This window comes from Nansenia antarctica (genome assembly GCF_963989245.1).
Source record: "Nansenia antarctica genome assembly, chromosome: 5".
NCBI lineage: Eukaryota > Metazoa > Chordata > Actinopteri > Argentiniformes > Microstomatidae > Nansenia > Nansenia antarctica.
The window spans coordinates 57,425,517-57,444,447 of NC_137690.1; the positions used below are offsets into that span (position 1 = coordinate 57,425,517).

General features: G+C 43.8%; 1 protein-coding gene across 1 annotated transcript in view; it reads right to left on the bottom strand.

The window, feature by feature from the left end:
* LOC308157517 (receptor-type tyrosine-protein phosphatase U-like) overlaps window positions 1–18,931 on the bottom strand; it is a gene marked incomplete at both ends in the record, with an annotated part of 138,676 nt that overhangs the window by 62,787 nt on the left and 56,958 nt on the right. The window contains 2 exon segments of the mRNA XM_080531078.1: window positions 5,901–5,982; window positions 11,817–12,088. Coding sequence (XP_080387204.1) covers window positions 5,901–5,982; window positions 11,817–12,088 — 354 coding nt within the window.

The window sequence follows — 18,931 nt, forward strand, 5'->3', positions numbered from 1 at the left end:
ATATAATTATAATAATAATAATAATAATAATTATTATTATTATTATTATTATTATTATTATTATTAGTAGTAGTAGTATTAGTATTATTATTATTATATCAGCAGTTTAAGCGCTTAAACATGTATATCAATTCAAGGAAGCCTTTTTTGAGAAAAGTAAATGCTACAGTAGTGTGTCTCTGGTCTGAAAGAGGTTGGTTTTAGATCTCTCTCTCTCTTTTATGGTGCATTCAATTGAATGCACCATTAAAAAGCTATTGACATTTGAAGAGCCAAATGTTTGAGCCGAATATCCAATAAAATATTAACTTTACCATGGTACAACATATTAAGCCATATTAAATGGCATACACACAATCCAAACCATATGATGTGAACAAAAATATTAGGTGGCTCGTACATATTATCCATCTGGATTTTGAGTGTAGCATTTTTGGGGGGGGGGTGATTCTTGCCTGGTTTTCTATTTGTGATTGTGCTCACCTCTACACACACATGCTGCATAGTCGTCTTTGAAAATAGCTTCTCAATACATAGGCACAGCCTTGGTGCAAATGCACACGTACAATCAGCTTTGGGTTTCTTTGAAGATCATCCTGACTGTACTCGACATAAGTGGCTTAAACAAATGAATGCTGAAATCTTCAGAAAGCTGTAAAATGTCTTTGTACTGATAGAAAGGCCATGGACCCCCTGCTGTTTCAGAAGCCGAGCATTGTGGCCTGTGAGCTTTGTGTAACACAGAATGAGCTGAATTGTACTCCTCCTAAATGCCTCTCCATAATTGGAGCTGGTTTCACTGGGTGATTTGACGGCAGCCAACCTGTACAAGGCTCCATCAAACCGCTGGTTCTGCCTCAGCTGCTGATGTCAGGGATTAAAGCAAAAAAAAATCTCCTGACTGAAAATTTGTTCAAGCCAAGTCATATTCTCATTTTAACCTCCACTATATGTTTGTATTTTATAACGTTAGCGTTTTAAGGGAAGAAGATTCTTCTGAACAGCTTTTCTATTGCCAGTTTGCTTTTATGTGATACGCTCGGCGGAGAGGGTGATTGGCTGCCCTTTGCCCCCCCTTGAGGCCCTGTTTAAAAGTAGGGCTTTGGGGAGGGCCAGGAAGATCATGGCTGACCCCGCACACCCAGGACACGGTCTCTTCGCCCCGCTCCCCTCAGGCAGGAGGGTGCGGTCCCTAAAAACTGTGAAGGCCCGACATACAAACAGCTTTTTCCCCACAGCCATCCGGCTCCTAAATGCCGCTGCCCCCCCCCCCCCCTGACCTGACCCCCTATCTATCTATCTACCCTCCCTCCACCCCCACTGGACTGTCTGGATATGAACACTTGAACACTTGATCTCTGCACTTTATATTTATATTAATTATGACTCTTGCACTTTGATGTTGGTTTGCACTGTCTTGTCCTGTCTTGCACCTGTCCTGCTGTAAACCGTGCTCCATTGTTCCAAACCAAATTCCTAACATGTTTACATGTCATGGCAATAAAAGTCTTCTGATTCTGATTTATGTGATATCAATGCTGTTTTCAATTCATGAAATAAAATTGATACTTATTGCAAGGGTTGACTCTGACATACAAATAATCAGATAATGGGTGTGGCTTAGACAATTAGGGGGAGTGGCTTGTATGAAAGTGGGTGTGGCCTGTCGGTGGGGCCGAGCCGATTCGTAAAATATCTGAACCGTGTCTGTGGCACTTGTGGTTGCTGAGCTAAAGTCCTTTAACCTTCCTTTAACCACTAGGCCGGAAAAGCCTTCATTAAAGTGGGTGGCTGCTGCTGGCGTACGTTTGGGCCCAGGGAACGGGCATGGAAAGAGTCACAGTCACCAAACTCTACACACTCCTTGATTGTATCCCTACATTGTACCAAATCAACTTTCAGAGTCCTAGGCCATTCCTGGGAGGCCTTGCACGCGAGCTAGCGGGAACCTGTAGGGAGCTCTAATGCTTGATGTGAAGTGCCTAGTGTAAAAAGACATGTTCTCACACGTACAGGGGTACAGGGAGTACAACATGTTGCATTTTCATGCCATTAGGGTTAGGGCTTCCTAGGGTTTCCTAGGGTTAGAGATGCATTTGGACTTCTGGAGTACCTCCACTACTTTCAATGGGTTCTGAAGGTCTGAGAGCAAAGGGCTTTCTACCAGGGGTAACTAACCCTGGGTAGAACCTTGGGTTCAAATCTGGAGTGTGTGGGACCAAATGTGTAGATGTGGTGAGCTAATGAAGCTCTTTGAGATTGAGATGAGAAAAGGGCGCTTGTCTCTTTAAGGCCAGGAGGGAGTTAGCGACTAGCGATGTTAGCTTAGCGCCAGTTTAACAGAAGTAACTTCACTTTTAACATGACTTCCCGTGGTCGTAGCGGGCTGGTTGACGGCTTAAAATGACCGTGGAGACCTGTAGACCTTATCCAGCCATAGTCTTGTGTTTCTACCCCGGGGCATAGCCGGTGTTATTCACGGACAAACACTCCGTAGTAGAGTGGTTCTAGTACACTGGACATATGTAGCCAATTGACGGAAATCCGTCGCGACTTGGAAAAAATTGACGGAAATCCGTCGTAGCGACGGAGAACTTTAATCCCTGTGATGTAGTGTTATGTTGGGTAATGTTGAGTAAAATAGAAAAGAGAAAATATATGGGTCCATGTAAACAATTCGTTTGGACTATTTAAACACAGGAAATAGAAGAGAGAAAAAAATATGGGTCCATTAAGGGCCCCCTTATATCCAAGGAGATCAAAGCGAAACTAGCAATTAGTGGGCTCACAGCACATTAGAACACTGATGATCAAATAGCAACCCCACACAACACATTGAGAAACCAAATGCAATAATGGCTGGTCCTGGTTCCACTGTGTGACTTGATGACAGCCAACATGTACAAGGCTCCATCAAAAAGCAGGTTCTGTCTCAGCTGTTGATGGAGTCAAATTGAGAAAAAAGTTTTTGTCCGTCCAATAATGCATTCGTGTTAATGATTACCTGAATTAATGTCACATTTCACTTTGGTGAGCAGAATTTAAATTGCCATGGTGATTGGAATAAATGGGTACATTATTTTGAAATAAGCACAACCAACTGTCGAATAGCTTTTATTTATTGAACGTGATGGTATCATATAACAATAAAGTAGTCCTAAGCCTGCACAGCTAATACAATATATGAGCTCATTGCAAAAGCTAATTTGCTGCCAAATCAGGATAGGCTACAGTAGTAAATTACAGTGACCACTGATTGTAAAACACTGACTTGGCTTTAAAAGGTCTATCACAGGGGCACTCTGGGATACATACTAATTTGCCTATAAATCTATGGCTTGGCCAACCCATCCATGTGCTGAGAGGTTTTTCCGGTGATCAGTTTCATATTTCATAACACATACTAATATAATTAGCCGGACAAGGTGAAGGTAAGTGGGAAGATACTTTAATTGTGTTTTAATTCATGATTACCAGTCATTATTTATGAGGGCGAGGGATCTCGTCAGACTGCACTTGGCATAGCAGTCACTCTCCTTAACAGTTTGGCGAGCTAACATGTTCCATTCTGTGCGGCGAACGTATTATAAAACCTGAGACATTACACATTAAGTTTCATAAATAACCTCAAATCAATAAGCCCATTGTGCTAATAATAGTAAATCATGTTCAAACCAATCCTAGTATTTTCCACCCATAAAGTCTGTGTGCGTCTCCCATTTTTTCATAGACTCTTGCTCCTCCAATCTCTCCCTATTGTATAGCTTTTTGTTTTGTTTTGTTTTTACGAGAACAGAGCAGTGCATCCTGGGAAGGGTGATCTAAGGGATCTGAACAGCCGTTCGATTGACAGTATTTGACTGATTGGTTTCACTTTCACCCCCACAGAGGAACGGACACACATATCTGTCCTGTCTCCCTCCATACAACTGACACTCATATGAGGAGTCTCCATGGAAACGGACATGTGGCATGAGGATGGGATGATAAAGACGGCCTTTCTGCCCTCCTGTCTCATTTCTCTTCTTCTCTGTCCATATTCTTTCTCTTCCTTTTCTTCACAGAGCGGACTGAGAGAAAGCTGCTTCCTTAATTGATTTCTACAGGTGGCTGTTTTACCTGCAACACCATTCCAGCCTGGGACTAATGTTGAATAATTAATAATAAATAACTAATGCATAATCCATATTGTTTCATGAGCACACATCAAAACACTAAATCACAGACAAAGGAGTACAGCGAACGCTGTTTCATACAGAAACATTTCCCCCATATGGTTAGTGACGTCTTATTCAGAGAAGTCACAATATATATCCGAAGGAACTTTTTGATTTGACAAAGACTGCATTTGACTGCAACACATGTTTGGAATAAAGATGGTGACTCCAGAGAGAACAGAAAATGTCAAGCGTGCTGGAATGTGAATATAACAGAGACTGCACTGCAGGCCAAACAGTTACTGTATTACTGCCTGTGGGTGACTCGTGCCAGCCTGGCCCGTATGTGGCAGCATGAGCATGAGTGTGTGTGTGTGTGTGTGTGTGTGTGTGTGTGTGTGTGTGTGTGTGTGTGTGTGTGTTTGTGTGTGCGTGTGTATCTGTGTGTGTTCATGCGTCTGTGTGTTCATGCATCTGTGTATGTATGTATGTGTGTGTGTGTGTGTGTGTGTGTGTGTGTGTGTGTGTGTGTGTGTGTGAGAGAGATAGAAAGATGTTGCACGAAGGCCCCTGGCAAGCGCAGCATCTCCTAATGAGAGTGCTGATTATTTAATGGGGACGGCGGGGGCCTGAGCATTGCCATCTGCATCGGGGCCAAGAGGAGCCCCAGTCACACGCAGGGGGCCCCGAAAACCGCACAGCCCAGCAGGGTCCCGAATTGCCATGGAGACGCACACGGTTACTCCGAAGTTCAGGTGACAGAGGCGTAGTGGCAAAAAGTTAAAAAAGAGAGGAGCTTATCTAAAACTAGGCCTGGTTTGTTTTAGAGAGGTTTATGAGGGTTAGGTTTTCCTCGGAGGACTAAATGATTAATGAGGGTCTGGCTGGTTTTAAAAGGCTGTAAAAAGCTCCCGGAATTTCATGAGCTAATAAACGCCCCCCATTACCATTCACTAACTTAATATTTTTCAGCCGTTTCGCTCTTCAAATAGGATTATCCTTTGAGGGAGAGAGCGACTACAGGGGCCATTTTGGTTAAGAGACAGGACCAACCGCTATTCTCCATTTCGGCTCTGCTGCTTGTGCTCATTGAGGTCTACGCGGGTCAGTGCTAGCCATGACAGGCCTCAGTTCTACCGACTGCCATCAGAGCAAAATGAGCTGGGGGGCTTTCTGTCTTTCTATGAGCCCGGTCTCCAGTGGAGGTAATAGGCTTAGAGACTGCAGGTGAGGCTGTTCGAGAGAGAAGGTCAGATAGAGAGGGGGAGATGGGCTACACTGAGGGAGGGGGGGTATAATGGTGAAATCTCTCCCAGTGTCACCGTGATGTGACATTATGGAGGCGCATAATGTGTCTCGCCTCACGCCTGGATGGAGAGCAAGAAAAACCAACACATGGTGAGTGGCCATTGGCTGCAGTGTCTTTTTTTCCTGGAACAGCACATTAGCTCTGAGAAAGCAGAGTACAGAGCCGTCAGGAGGAAAGGTCACCCGCTCAACCGGGACAAAGGGAACACTGCTGCGCCATCGCGCTCCAAGGGATGCTAGGGGACGTACAGACAGATGCCAACTTGCCAGGCAAGAGCCTTCCCCCCCGGCCAATGGCATTGAAAGGAGATTGCGTCCCCTCCGCACTGTGCAGGGGTTCTGCCTATGCTTCCGCCTATGCTTCCGCCAGGGCGCCCACTCTCCCATCTCTCTGTAAAGGTCGGTGGCTCTGATGGTGTGGTGGTGGGTACTTACAGCAGGGGTAGTTTAGCAGCAGGATGTCGTCCAGGGCGATGTAACCCCGGCGCTCTGCTGAGACGGACGCTTCGAACACGACCTGTGGAGACAATGGAGAGATGAGAGGAGATGTTACGTTGTATAACAGAGAGAGTGGGGGGGGGGGGAGGAGAGAAAGAGAGAAAAGTCCTTGTCGTACAGCTCCCCTTTGAACTGCACAGAGCCGTCACCCTCAGAGGCCTATCTGAAGCCAATCACTCAAAACCTCCGTCCTCAAACACTGATTATTTAGCTAGACTTGTTGATTTGTTGTACTCTTGTTGGCACACCGTCTCCATTTCTCTCTTTCCTTTTTCCAATTGACCACCCGATCCCGCATACTTTATACCAAACCCACAGGAGTCTTTGAACACTGCCCAAATCTCCACTTAGTCATCAAAATGAGTGTACCTCGTGTGGAGAGCCAAAGTAAATGGAGATCCCTCCTACAGAGAATGGAAGTGAATCGAGATCCCTCCTACAGAGAACCCGAAGTGAATCACATCTTTGATCAGTCATTACAGTGGGAATAAACCCATAACATTTATGAGCAACACTTTACTTTTACTGCAGCACAACAAACACTAGACTTTTTCCACAGGGTTTTACTATATTTACGGCCCCACAGAGAGGCGTGTATAGGCTACAAGACGTGCTTCGACTACTGTAACACAATCAGTGATTGAAAAGCTGTGATTGAACAAAGTCAGATTCCACTATCATGCGTTCAAGCGAGCGTTACGGTTCAGTGTTGACAATACATCAGTCTCTAAGTGACTAAGCACAATCGATAGTGCACAAGGCCTCTGCAGATGGAACACAGGCTGAGGCTTTTTTCTCTCCACTAATTTATTTTTATTTTTCATTTTCTTATGTGGAGCCATTAGAGACGTCCGGCCGATTAACTTTTAAATTCATCAAGCAGTGACGCACTTTCCCATCATCGATTCACTCAGCACTGCGCCTTGACCCTCCCTCATTAAAGCCCTTCACATCTGCCCTCACTCGGAGAAGAGAGAGAGAGAGGGGGGCGGGGGAGAGGGGGAGAGGCAGGCATAACATCAACTAAAAAAATAAGTTCCAGAATAAACTGTGTGGCCTTGCAATATATTAATTTGAATGATAGACATAATATATCACTGGGTTGTTGACAACAAGTCAAAAGTGACCTTTCCTATTGTACAGGACACAATAGAAGAAAAGGTTGTGATGTGTTTGAGAGAAGAGTGAAGGAAATATGGAAAAGAAGACGGATTGGTAGTCATGCTGAGAAAGACAGACAGTGGGTGAAAGAGGGAGAGACAGCAAGAGAGAAGGAAAGAAAGAAAGAAAGAAAGAAAGAAAGAAAGAAAGAGAGAGAGAGAAAGAGGCTGTGAGGGAAGCCAAGTTACATTGATATTGACAGTCACAGTGGGCCCGATAGCATCTTTAATATTTGATAGCAAAGTTCCCTGTCACCTCCAATACCCACACCAACAACAGAGGAGAATCTATAGCTGCACACAAAGTAGCTACGGTGGATTTTTCGAATGAAAAAAAATCTGCAGTTCAAGGTGATGTCAGTATTCCTACGCTCTCTACACGCTTCCTCATGTAGCATCCAGATGAGCAACAAAGGGAATGAAAAGCTGTAACACTTTAAGACACAACAGCGGTGTAGGAATCAAGGCCTGGCTTATTGGAACTGGTGGAGTGGTGCTGTCTCCCAGGCTATGAAGCTGTTTCATCATCAAGGAGAAGCTAGAGAGGAGAAGAAAAAAACACCAAACCAAAATCTAGATCAGATATATACACCGCCTTCAGACATCAGGAGGTGTTTGCTACTGAAGGCTAGGTGGAGAGAAAAAAATACGTAAGCAGCAACTCATGGTGGTTTGGTTATGCGCTCATGCATTAACATGAGCTTCCTGCAACATCACTCGTTTGACTCATAAAGTTCAATGCAAAATCCATGCTACATCCCCACCATGTTACCTCAAAGGGAATACATAAAATCAACAGTGGCTGGTGGTGAAAGAGATTGTAATAAACGGGGGGGGTTTTGTACAGTAATTAATAATTATGGCTCCTGGTTTTCATTATTGCACAGAGTGAGCTATCTATGTGTGTGTGCTAATGATAAAGCTTTTAATTTGTACGTGGACACCATTGATCTAGACAGACAGTAGAATTAATTTCGGGACTTTGAAAAACATGTTGGACAAAAATTGCCACAATGTTCTGTTAATTGATTTGTTCTGTTTGGACAATAAAGTGGAATGAGGGTAACAGTATTGATTGGTATTGACATTGTGGCAGTAAAACACTGAATATATATGACTGTGATTCGGTTTGCCGAATTCATTTAATAGGAAAAATAAACAAGGGCAGACAGTCAACATAATACAGCATGAGTGCTATGTATGCACAATGACACCTTATTTGCAGTAGTGAATAGAGTAAGACACGGCTGTGTGTGTGCGTACGCACGTGTGTATGTATGTGTGTGTGTGTGTGTGTGTGTGTGGGTGTGACAGAGAGAGAGAGAGAGAGGCAGAGAGAGAAAAAAAAACGTTCGGATTTAGATGAAGTGATTTAGAAACAAAACAAAGGGGGCAATGTACAGTACAGTATGTAGAAACAGAAAAGTAAAACTGCCTTCACACATCTGGCTCAGATCCATGTCCCTGTCCTCTATTTCCCCTAAAACCCAAGCTGTTCCAGAGCCTGCTGAGGCCAGATTGGAACCGGAGCCAATGAATATTCAGAGCTTAAAGCAGAGACGGTGCACACACTAGCGCCGCCACTTTACTTTAGTCTGAGGAGAAGCTGGGACTAGTCTCACTGTTTTAGCCCTCTTAAGTGGTCCATCTCGTTACTTTGGTCGCAGGTAGGATTTGGACTCATTCGCCTTATCCTCTTTAACACTAGAACAACCCCCCACTAGAAATGACCCCCTCTTTACAATGTACATCTGCTATTTACACACAACGACCACTAGTTGGCCGCTTGTAAATTAGCCTGCTTCTTACACAGAAAAACGGCTTACTAGCTTATCCTGATGTGATTTTGAAAATGTAAGGATACTGGGTGGTGCACATATCTAGGAAAAGTCATAAAAGGAGGGTCCTGAAATTTGATTGAGTGCAAAGATATATACGGTATACGTATATATATATATATATATATATATATATATATATATATATATATATATATATCATGGCTGTTCTATGAATGAATGGAATGAATGGACTTTATTGTCATTGCTACAGTACAGGTACCAAACAACGAAATTTAGGAGGGGTGGAGATGGGATGGAGGGATTCTAGTGTTAAGATCAGAAGGCTGACACACTTTACCTGTCGCAGATGCAACGGTAGAATGAATAACATCTCATCAACATTCAGGCTAATCAGTTTAATGTTAGCACAAACTGCAATATAGCTCCTGTCTGTCTCCTGTCTCCTTACGTCTGTGGTAGGATGGACACAATAGACCTCAGATCAGTCTCCAGCAGTGTGTACATATACGTCCCTATCTATTACCCAGTCTGTCACACCCGCAGGGGCTGTGGGGGCCAGATCTCCATCTCAACTTGCCCCTCTCTCTCTCTCTCTCTCTCTCTCTCTCTCTCTCTCTCTCTCTCTCTCTCTCTCTCTCTCTCTCTCTCTCTCTCTCTCTCTCTCTCTCTCTCTCTCTCTCTCTCTCTCTCTCTCTCTCTCTCTCTCTCTCTCTCTCTCTCTCTCTCTCTCTCACCCTCCCTCCCTCCCTCACTCTCTCTGTTATGGCTCAAAGCCTAGCGCAGGCCCCACAGGCCTCACTCATCCAATCCCTTAGATAAGGATCGTTGTCCACTAGTCCCACAGCCAACAGATCGCCCCTATGGGACCTGGAGGAGAAGCCAGGAACAAGAACAGGCAGAGACAACACAGCCTGCTTCACAAAAGGTGTCTGAGGGAGTGAGAGAGTGAGAGAGAGAGAGAGAGAGAGAGAGAGAGAGAGAGAGAGCGAGAGAGAGCGAGAGAGAGCAGGGGAAAGGAAGAGAGGCGGTGAGCCCCGCCTGGGGGTTCAGTTCTATCCCCCTTCACAGTCCAGAGAGACACTGTGGCTGCAGGGCTGGATTTAAACCCCCCTCCATCTCTGTCTCCTCTCCACACTCATCTGCTAAGCTTCACCTGCCTCATTACCTGCTGTATATCCTTCACTTTTATGGGACAAACAAAGCAATCTGTCCCACGTCTGCGTGCCCGGCAGGGAGACTTAAAGAGGAGGCACCCGCACGTCTTCATTTTCACTTATATAACAGCCAGGCAGCTTCAGCATATATCATCAAGGTAGTAAATTACTATTGCTAATGCATTTTCTGTTCAGCTATCGCACTTCTTCTGCACCAACCAGACCCCAACGAAGGCATTGTCTGATTGAGAGCCTCTGCTTCCCATATCGCCTTTCTCCCCGGGTGTTCACACAGCCCCCCCCCCCCCTCCCCTATCCTCTCCCTTCTTCCTCCTCTCCTCTCCTTTCTTCAGCGTATGAAAACTGTGAGAGGTGATGCCGGCTAAACTTTCAACGTGGTTGCAGAAGGGGCAGAAATCGTTACTCTATATCAGGCTGGTTGTTCGCAAGGTGCCGGGCAGGCCTGGACAGGAGAACTGAGGATAGTAAAGCGGAGGCTGTCCACATTGATCCACACAGCCCTCTAATCTCATTAACTGCCTCTTGATTTATTGAGATGGGCGCAGAGCGGTCCAAGGTTATGGAAGTAAGCACTGCGTTTCTGAGGGTCACATGGAATTGAGGTCAATTGACTGCTCAGCAGACCCACACTCCCACAATCCCTTACAACATCGGCTTCTCATTAAGCTTGTTTTGTGGGGGGAGGGAGCAGTTGAGGGAGAATGCTAGGGGATAAATCAACGGCTTTAATGAGGTGAGGTAGGGATGCATCCACCTTTCAAAAAGCTACAAGGAACACAAAAGAGATAATAACAAACCATCCACCAAACAGACACACAGAGGTAATGATTACATGCTATGCTACCCTGAACCAGACCGCATTCATAACAAATACAGCACTATGTACAGTACCAGTCAAAGGTTTGGACACACCTTCTCATTCAATGGTTTTCTTTATTTTTCTTTCTACATTATAGATGAATACTGAAGAAATCAAAACTATGAAAGAACACATATGGAATGATGTAGTAAACAAAAAAGTGTTAAACAAACCAGAATATGTTTTATATTTTAGATTCTTCAAAGTAACCACCTTTAGCTTTGATAATAAATAATAATAAAAAATAATAATAATAATAATAATAACTTATTTTTTGTATAGCACTTTTCCTGCAAACGTTGATGACAGCTTTGCATACTCTTGGCACTCGTTCAGCTTGGTGTGTGTGTGTGTGTGTGTGTGTGTGGGAAAGGAAGCTGTGAACACCGCCCAGCATTCTCTTCTCTAGAATACGAGGGAGGAAACCACAAAAATATAAAATATAAAACATATTCTGGTTTGTTTAACACTTTTTTGTGTGTTTTTTCATAGATGTCTTCAGTATTAATCTACAATGTAGAAAATAATATATAAACAAAGAAAAACCATTGAATGAGAAGGTGTGTCCAAACGTTTGACTGGTACTGTATATACACCTATGGTACTACTACAGAACACCTATGGAGTCACTATGACATGGTTATGCATTGTTATAACCTCTTGAAGTAAAAATAAAATAAAATAAAGAACCCTTTTTTTATTTTTTTTACAAGACATTAAGGTAAAAGGTATAATTTCATGTATACATTAGTTACATTGTATATGTATGTGTGTATGCACTGTTATTAATGCTATATAAATGCAAACAGTCCTTTATAAAACCGTTCTGCAAAGTGTACCAATCCATGTAATCTGACCTGGTATTCACTGGGCCAGAAGGTGCTAACCGCTAGCTCCACTTGGTGCCACTGGCGTCCATGGGATCCGGAGATGTTCCATACGGCGCTCCCCCTTGGACCGCCGTTCACCCGTATGTACACCTGCAGGTCCCCGGGACTGTGGCCGTCACGGCTGTACAGGAAGTAGCTGAACTGAATGCAGTGTGTGTCGTTCTCACTCAGCGAGCGTAGTAGCAGGTGTGCCCGCTGCCCCACTGCATGCTGGGAGGAGTTCACCATCATGAAAGACCCTTGGGGAGAGAATGGACATGAAAGGGTTAGCGACACAATTACTGTTACATTAACCCTTTAACACCCAGCATTGCATATAGGCAACAATGTCTTAAAACACCTGGTAAAATGTCTGTATGTGATCAATTCTTTATTTGTTTATTTCTTATTATACAGAAAACAAATCTAAGTAACATTACAGAGGTTGTCATGTTACTTTTAGACTGGCCTGACTCAGTTAAAAGTGCTTTACAGCACGTTCCTGTTCTGCAGCACAAAAAGACAAAATCACATAAACATACAAAAAGTGGGAACAATCACAGAAGGAAGATAACAGGAAAACATAAAGAACTACCCAGCACTACACAGGACAGGACTTAAGAACTACCCAGCACTACACAGGAGAGGACTTAAGAACTACCCAGCACTACACAGGAGAGGACTCAAGGGAGTGAGTAAGATGGTATAGGCCTATGTGGGTTAGATCAGTGGTTGCAGGTGTGTCCTTCCATCAGATGCCGTTTATATGCCTGTTTCAAATATCGTTTACAAAAGAAAACTACTGTCTTGAACAAGAGATCCAAACTAGAAAAATAAGTTCCAGAAGAAACTATGTGGGCTTCTAAACTCTTATTTTGGTTGGGGAAAAAGTTTAAAGACATTTTGGGTGATAAATACTATATAAGAAAGTGAGATAGTAGGATGGATAGATGAATAAAGATACAAGATGGTCAGAGGGTAGGATTGCCATTTCATTTGGAAGTGCTGTTTCGCCGTGTTGCATAATTCATTATAAAACAAATGACTTAATCTAAAACTGGCAATGTGTGCCTCATGGCCACCATTAACTTCCTGTAAGTTGCTAAGTTCCAGTTTTAAGTTGAGTTACACAAAGTTTCAAAGTTTCAAAAGTATAAAATTATCATATGTTCATATTTTACAGGGTTGATAATTTTGAGTTTTTGGCACACATACATTCTGCACCACTGAAAGAGTCTTGTAAGTGCTTGGTGAGTGTACGCTGAGAGTACAAACATATGGCAGGGTGAGGTTGCAAAAAAAAAAAAAAGATTAATCCGCCATCCACAGAGGTCTTTGATCTTTTTCCAGTAGGTCTGTACTGTCCAACACAGGTGCGGCTGCTCTGAGCTGACTGACTCTGCTTCTGCCAGGCCCTCTAAGGGTGTGTGTACATTTATGTGAGTCTGCTGCATGCTCTCACATCCCCCTTGTTCAAAGCTGTGGCATTAGACCTGAGAGGAAGACTTTCATTTAGAAAGGGGTTCACAGGGGCGCTTAGGTGGCGTAGCGGGTTAAGCGCTGACCATGTAACCGCAGGGTCCCCGGTTTGATTCCGGCCGGGGACATATCCTGCATGTCATCCCTCCTCTCTCTCTCTCACCCATCCTTCCTGTCTAAATATTCACTGTATCTGTCAAATAAAATGAAAAATATGACTGGGACTGCCCCAAAAGAAAGGGGTTCACAGAGCAGAAAGGGCCTCCACAGCAAACCAGGGCTCACATAGCAATATGAACAGTGTCAAATCAGGAGCAGCAAACAAAGAGGGAGATTCACATTGGACAGCAGCTTTCACAGCTGTCCACACCTCAAAGAGAGAGGAATGGTGGGTAATGTAGTTCAATGGGGGACTCCTGTCCTGTCAGTTCTCTGCCATTTATCACATTGACACAGTTATTAGTCCATAATGGCAACCAGGGGAATACTTCAAGCAGAAAGATGAGACACATACTGGCATACTGTCCCACACACAAGCACGCACGGATGTTTGCATGCACACATGCACGCACACGCACCTGACAGAGTGGTGGGCTCAGGTCCAAAACTCACTGACCTTCCCATAAGTGCTCCCCTCCGCCCTCTCCTCCTCATTGGCAGGTAAAGTGATTTAGATACTACAGCACCTTATCTTGGGCCCTAGCGTTCCCTATATCAGGAGATCCAGTACAGAATGCGTCATAGTCACCGTGCTGGCTCTGGCACCATCCCAGCGAGCGTAAAGGCCTACATTAGTCATTTCAGTCAGTTGACACCCTGGTGCTGCACAATGTTATTGCACAATGATTCAAGTCGGAAAATTGCCATTTAGGTCAAAGTATGTGTATGTCGGCCGATACATTTTATTTTCGAAGCTCCTCCTAAACGATTTCCCATATGCTGTGATGTATGACATATCACACAGCTATAGAGCTCCAACGTTTGGCATGGCTAGCCTGTTTTTTAACGTTAGCACCCAGAGTTAGATGTAATCCTTTGAACCCCCTTCACCTGGTTATATTGCAAGTGAGTCAAACAACCCTTCAACACGTTTTATTGAGAATTGCTGCGAGCCATATTCGGTGTTATCTTCCCGAAAAGCGCTATGATTACATACGCTACTCTGTAATTTATTATTATACTTTTTCTAATAATAACTTACTGCAAACGTGTTTAAGCAGCTAGCTAGCTGGTGGTTGACCAAGTACAAAAAGTATCTCTGTTGTTTGATAGACGATTATTGAAGTCAATAATATAATTAATTAATTAATCACACAGACATTTAATCAAATATGATGGAACGATTGAGATTGGATTGAGCAGGGGTTTTAAGTTATGAGTGGATGAGAGCAGACTACACTGTAGCAAGACTTCTCACAGGTAATAAATACAATATCAAATGCCGTCCTTCGGCCAGCACACACTCCTTCTCAGTTTAACTTGTATCAACAGCATTCAATATTCAGATTATTAGAAATGTATGAGATCCTGGCCATGTCTGTTTGTTTGCTCATGGAAAGGGGATGGGGAACAGAGCAGGTCAAATCCGGGAAAGTTTACATCGAATGTGGTCGGAGGATATTCCCTATATCAAACAACGATCCATCAGCCAGGTCAGAACTCGGAGCAGCTCACTGTTTAAACAACTTGTAGATGTATGTCACAAAACTTTCGAGTCCCTCCACTGTCCAACACACATCCCTAAGGTCTCTCTTCCCCAGCCCTGGCCCGGACAGAATGTCAAGCTGCCAGAAATACCGTCTGATAACTAGTAGCTTCACCCAGAGGGAATTCACAGTATTCTCGGAAAACATTGATTTTTCACTTCCTCACCTGCACCGGACAGGCACTGACTTGGCCCTTCGGCCCTCACTTCCATGGCTTCTCTGATGTGTGGAAGCTCTAGGGGTCCTGGGCTAAATTGCTTTTTCCCAGCTCTGAGCCACTGGACCTCCTTCCTGTATGAGAGCAGGTCCCTGTCCCCTGAGTGAGAATAGCCGCATCGGCGAGGGTGTGACACAACAGCTTGATGCCATAGACTACTAAAAACCATAACTACTCGCGTGACAGCAGCTGGTGAAAGTCGGAACAAGTCGGCAACCGACCAAATGTAAATAAATGTCAACTTTTAATCAATGACACACTCGCTAGTCAAGCCGAAATATTGCAATGTAATGGATTCGGTGAGTAATCCCCACTACTCTACACTAACTAGGTAGCAGTGGGGATTACCCACCATTGCAACTGCTGTCACATACGTAGCTTTCACTACAGGGTAGAGTGAGCAAATCAGGCACATCTGCTAATTGTTGAATAATGGGGGGAGTCATGGAAGGAGAGAGAGAAGTAGATAAAAAATACGTTTGAGTAATTCTGACAGACCCTGAAGCCTATTTGGAAATCAAATTAAGATATGTTTTATCTCTGGTGCATAGCATTACACTGACTAAGGCAGCTTGTCTTATCAGCGGACTCTAAACTGAAGCCATCTAGGGGGTGGCTAGGGGAGGTAACATCATCTTCACTTTCATCAAGATCTGAAAGGTAAAATTTGATTTTTCATTGTGGTGAGGGAAATGATGTGAGGGCTTTTGCTCAAGGTTAGTGTAAAGGCATGCATTAATTTGTATTAAACAAACCAAACATTCATTCACTGCAGCTTGATTGAGTAAGTCAATTTGATTAATGCATTAATTAAGACATCATTGATAAGAATTCTATGAAATTACAGCAGTGCTTCTGATAACCTTCCCTCTGCATCACTGAGGAAAGGCACACACATACACACACACACACACACACACACACACACATACACATACACATACACACACACACATACACACACACATACACACACACACATACACACACACACATACACACACACACACACACACACACACACATACACACACACACACACACACACATACACACACACACACACACACACACACATACACACACACACACACACACACACACATACACATACACATACACATACACATACACATACACACACACACATACACACACACACACACACACACACACACACACACATACACACACACACACACACACACATACACATACACACACACACACACACACATACACACACACACACACACATACACACACACACACACACACACACACACATACACACACACACACACACACACACACACACATACACACACATACACACACACACACACATATACACACAAACACACACACATACACACACACACACACACACACACACGATGGTATAAAAATATCCGGTGCTGAAATATTCTCCATAAATCCATAAAAGCTGATAAGGCCCCATCTATTTCCTCAGTGACCCTGCCAAGGACGAGGGAACATACATTAGGAGATTAGGGGATGGCCCTGGCTTTCTGAATTCATATCAGAGTGTAGGGTGGGACCCTGAGTCGCAGCTCTGCCTCCTTTTATCACACTTACACCAGGAAAAGAGAGGAAAGGGGAGCAAGTGCGAGAGACAAAGATAGCAAGGGTCTTAATCTTTATAGTTCTCTCCACCATTTGTCTATGTTGTTCTACCTCCGCTCCCATCAATAATGTTTTGTGTAACTCAGGCAAGCTTATTCTACACACTGACAAGACCATTTTTCATGAGAAAATGCCAAGCAAAACACCATGCATTTTAATCAAAGCATTATATCAATAATGTTGTCCTTTTTTTTCTCTCCCTAGCAAATAGCGCTTATCATTCTAGCAGCATACCGGTACCTTTTAATTATGTTTGTATGTCAAACCTGTCTTGATTTCTATGAGTATGCTACTCTATTTTCTCCTGACGATGTGAGGCATTCGGAGAAGGTCATCCCGGAATTTCATTTAGGCAGTTTATGTTTTTCGTTGTTTTGGTGTTTCATTTTGTAATACTGCAACCCGGAGCTACTTTCATCTCAGATGATATATCGAAGGGCAGTGGTCGATTGGGAGCACGTACAGATTCATCTTGCTGTTTGTCTGTCTTTGTATCTGTGCTCTACTCTGAGATCTGCCAGGCTGGCTAGAACTCTAGGGCTTGTGCGCGGGTTTACTGAAGCCGAAAGGCAATGCAGATTTTGCCATTTACAATGTGACACAGTACTTACGCCTTGCAGATGGGAAATCTACTAACCAACACCAGCTGGTCATGAATGAGCCACACAGAATCAGCTAACCTCCCAACAAATAACCAGAGTCTGTCTCGCACTGAGGCTGGAAGCTAATGGATTCCCAAGGTGATAGTCGGAACTTCACAGGCGACATGGAGTCAATTCAAAAAAACATTGAATCTTTACCAAGCTTCGTGGGACAGACTACTAGCTGTGTAAATCAGAAGGCAGAGTACTTTGAGGATGCTAAAATCTATTTTGTTTGCAGCCCATATTTTTGTGTCTACAATCTACAATTGATCTACAATCTAACATGCTTGCATGTACAAACCACCCAACACACACACACACACACACACACACACACACACACACACACACACACACACACACACAGGCACTAAGTAGCAGAGACATGAGTGGATCTGAGCAGCATCTGTCTCAGGATGCCAAGGAACCTTCTCCCCAGCAGAAATCAATAGCGCATTACCAGCCAATGAGCCACAGTGTGGGCTGACAAGCCAATGCTCTCTCCCACCACTCCCCCCCGTCCAACTCCACATCTAGATATATCCCTCCACTGCCCCGAGAACTCTTGTCTCTCCCCCATCTCTTTCTCTCTGTCCATTCATCTCATGCCTGTGATCTACTATTTGTTTCATCTCCGCACCTTGCAGGCTTTTTTTGGCAGCCTGTGCTGCCTCCCTTCTCCTCTGTCTCTCCGCTTCCCTCTTCATTTCTCTGTCTGCCTCTCCTGTCATTTTTCCAGCGGAGCACATATCTTTCTCTTACCCCTCTCCGTGGTGGGGAGTACGGACCCTGGGGGGACAGTCTGGTTTAACAGGTGGCAGTGAACTCTGAGATGACTCTCTGGTACCTTACTGTCTCAGGCTGTGTGCTGAGATAGAGGAATGGGGTGGACTCCTGAGTGTCCACCCAAACATCCTCAGAGCTGACAGAGGGAGGGAGGGTGGTACTCAAACATCATATACTGCCTTTACAGTAACACATACTCCATAGGGTCATACTTTAGATTAGGTTGCCCATATACTGTATCTATGTAGTACCATAGTGATTACTCTAGTAACAACGTTGTATTTATTAATATGCTATACAATACTACATTAGTAATTGTTTTTTTGGAATTGCATAGTAACAGAGTGCACAAAACTAACAGGTTTGTAGCACTATCCTAAAAATGATACCCCGGAAACCTATTATATTACTTTCTGGATATACCCTAATGGATATGGTTCGGAAAATAAAATTGCCGTGTTCAGTACAAATATATCATAATGGAGATGTTTGCTTCCTCCCAGTAGGAGGGAAACAGGAGCACAAGCCATTATCTGAGATAAGTGTCTATTTCTATCACAACCTAAACATGTCTCAGCAAGGCTTCAAAGAGATCCAGCTGAAAGAAGACACTAACCATGTCCT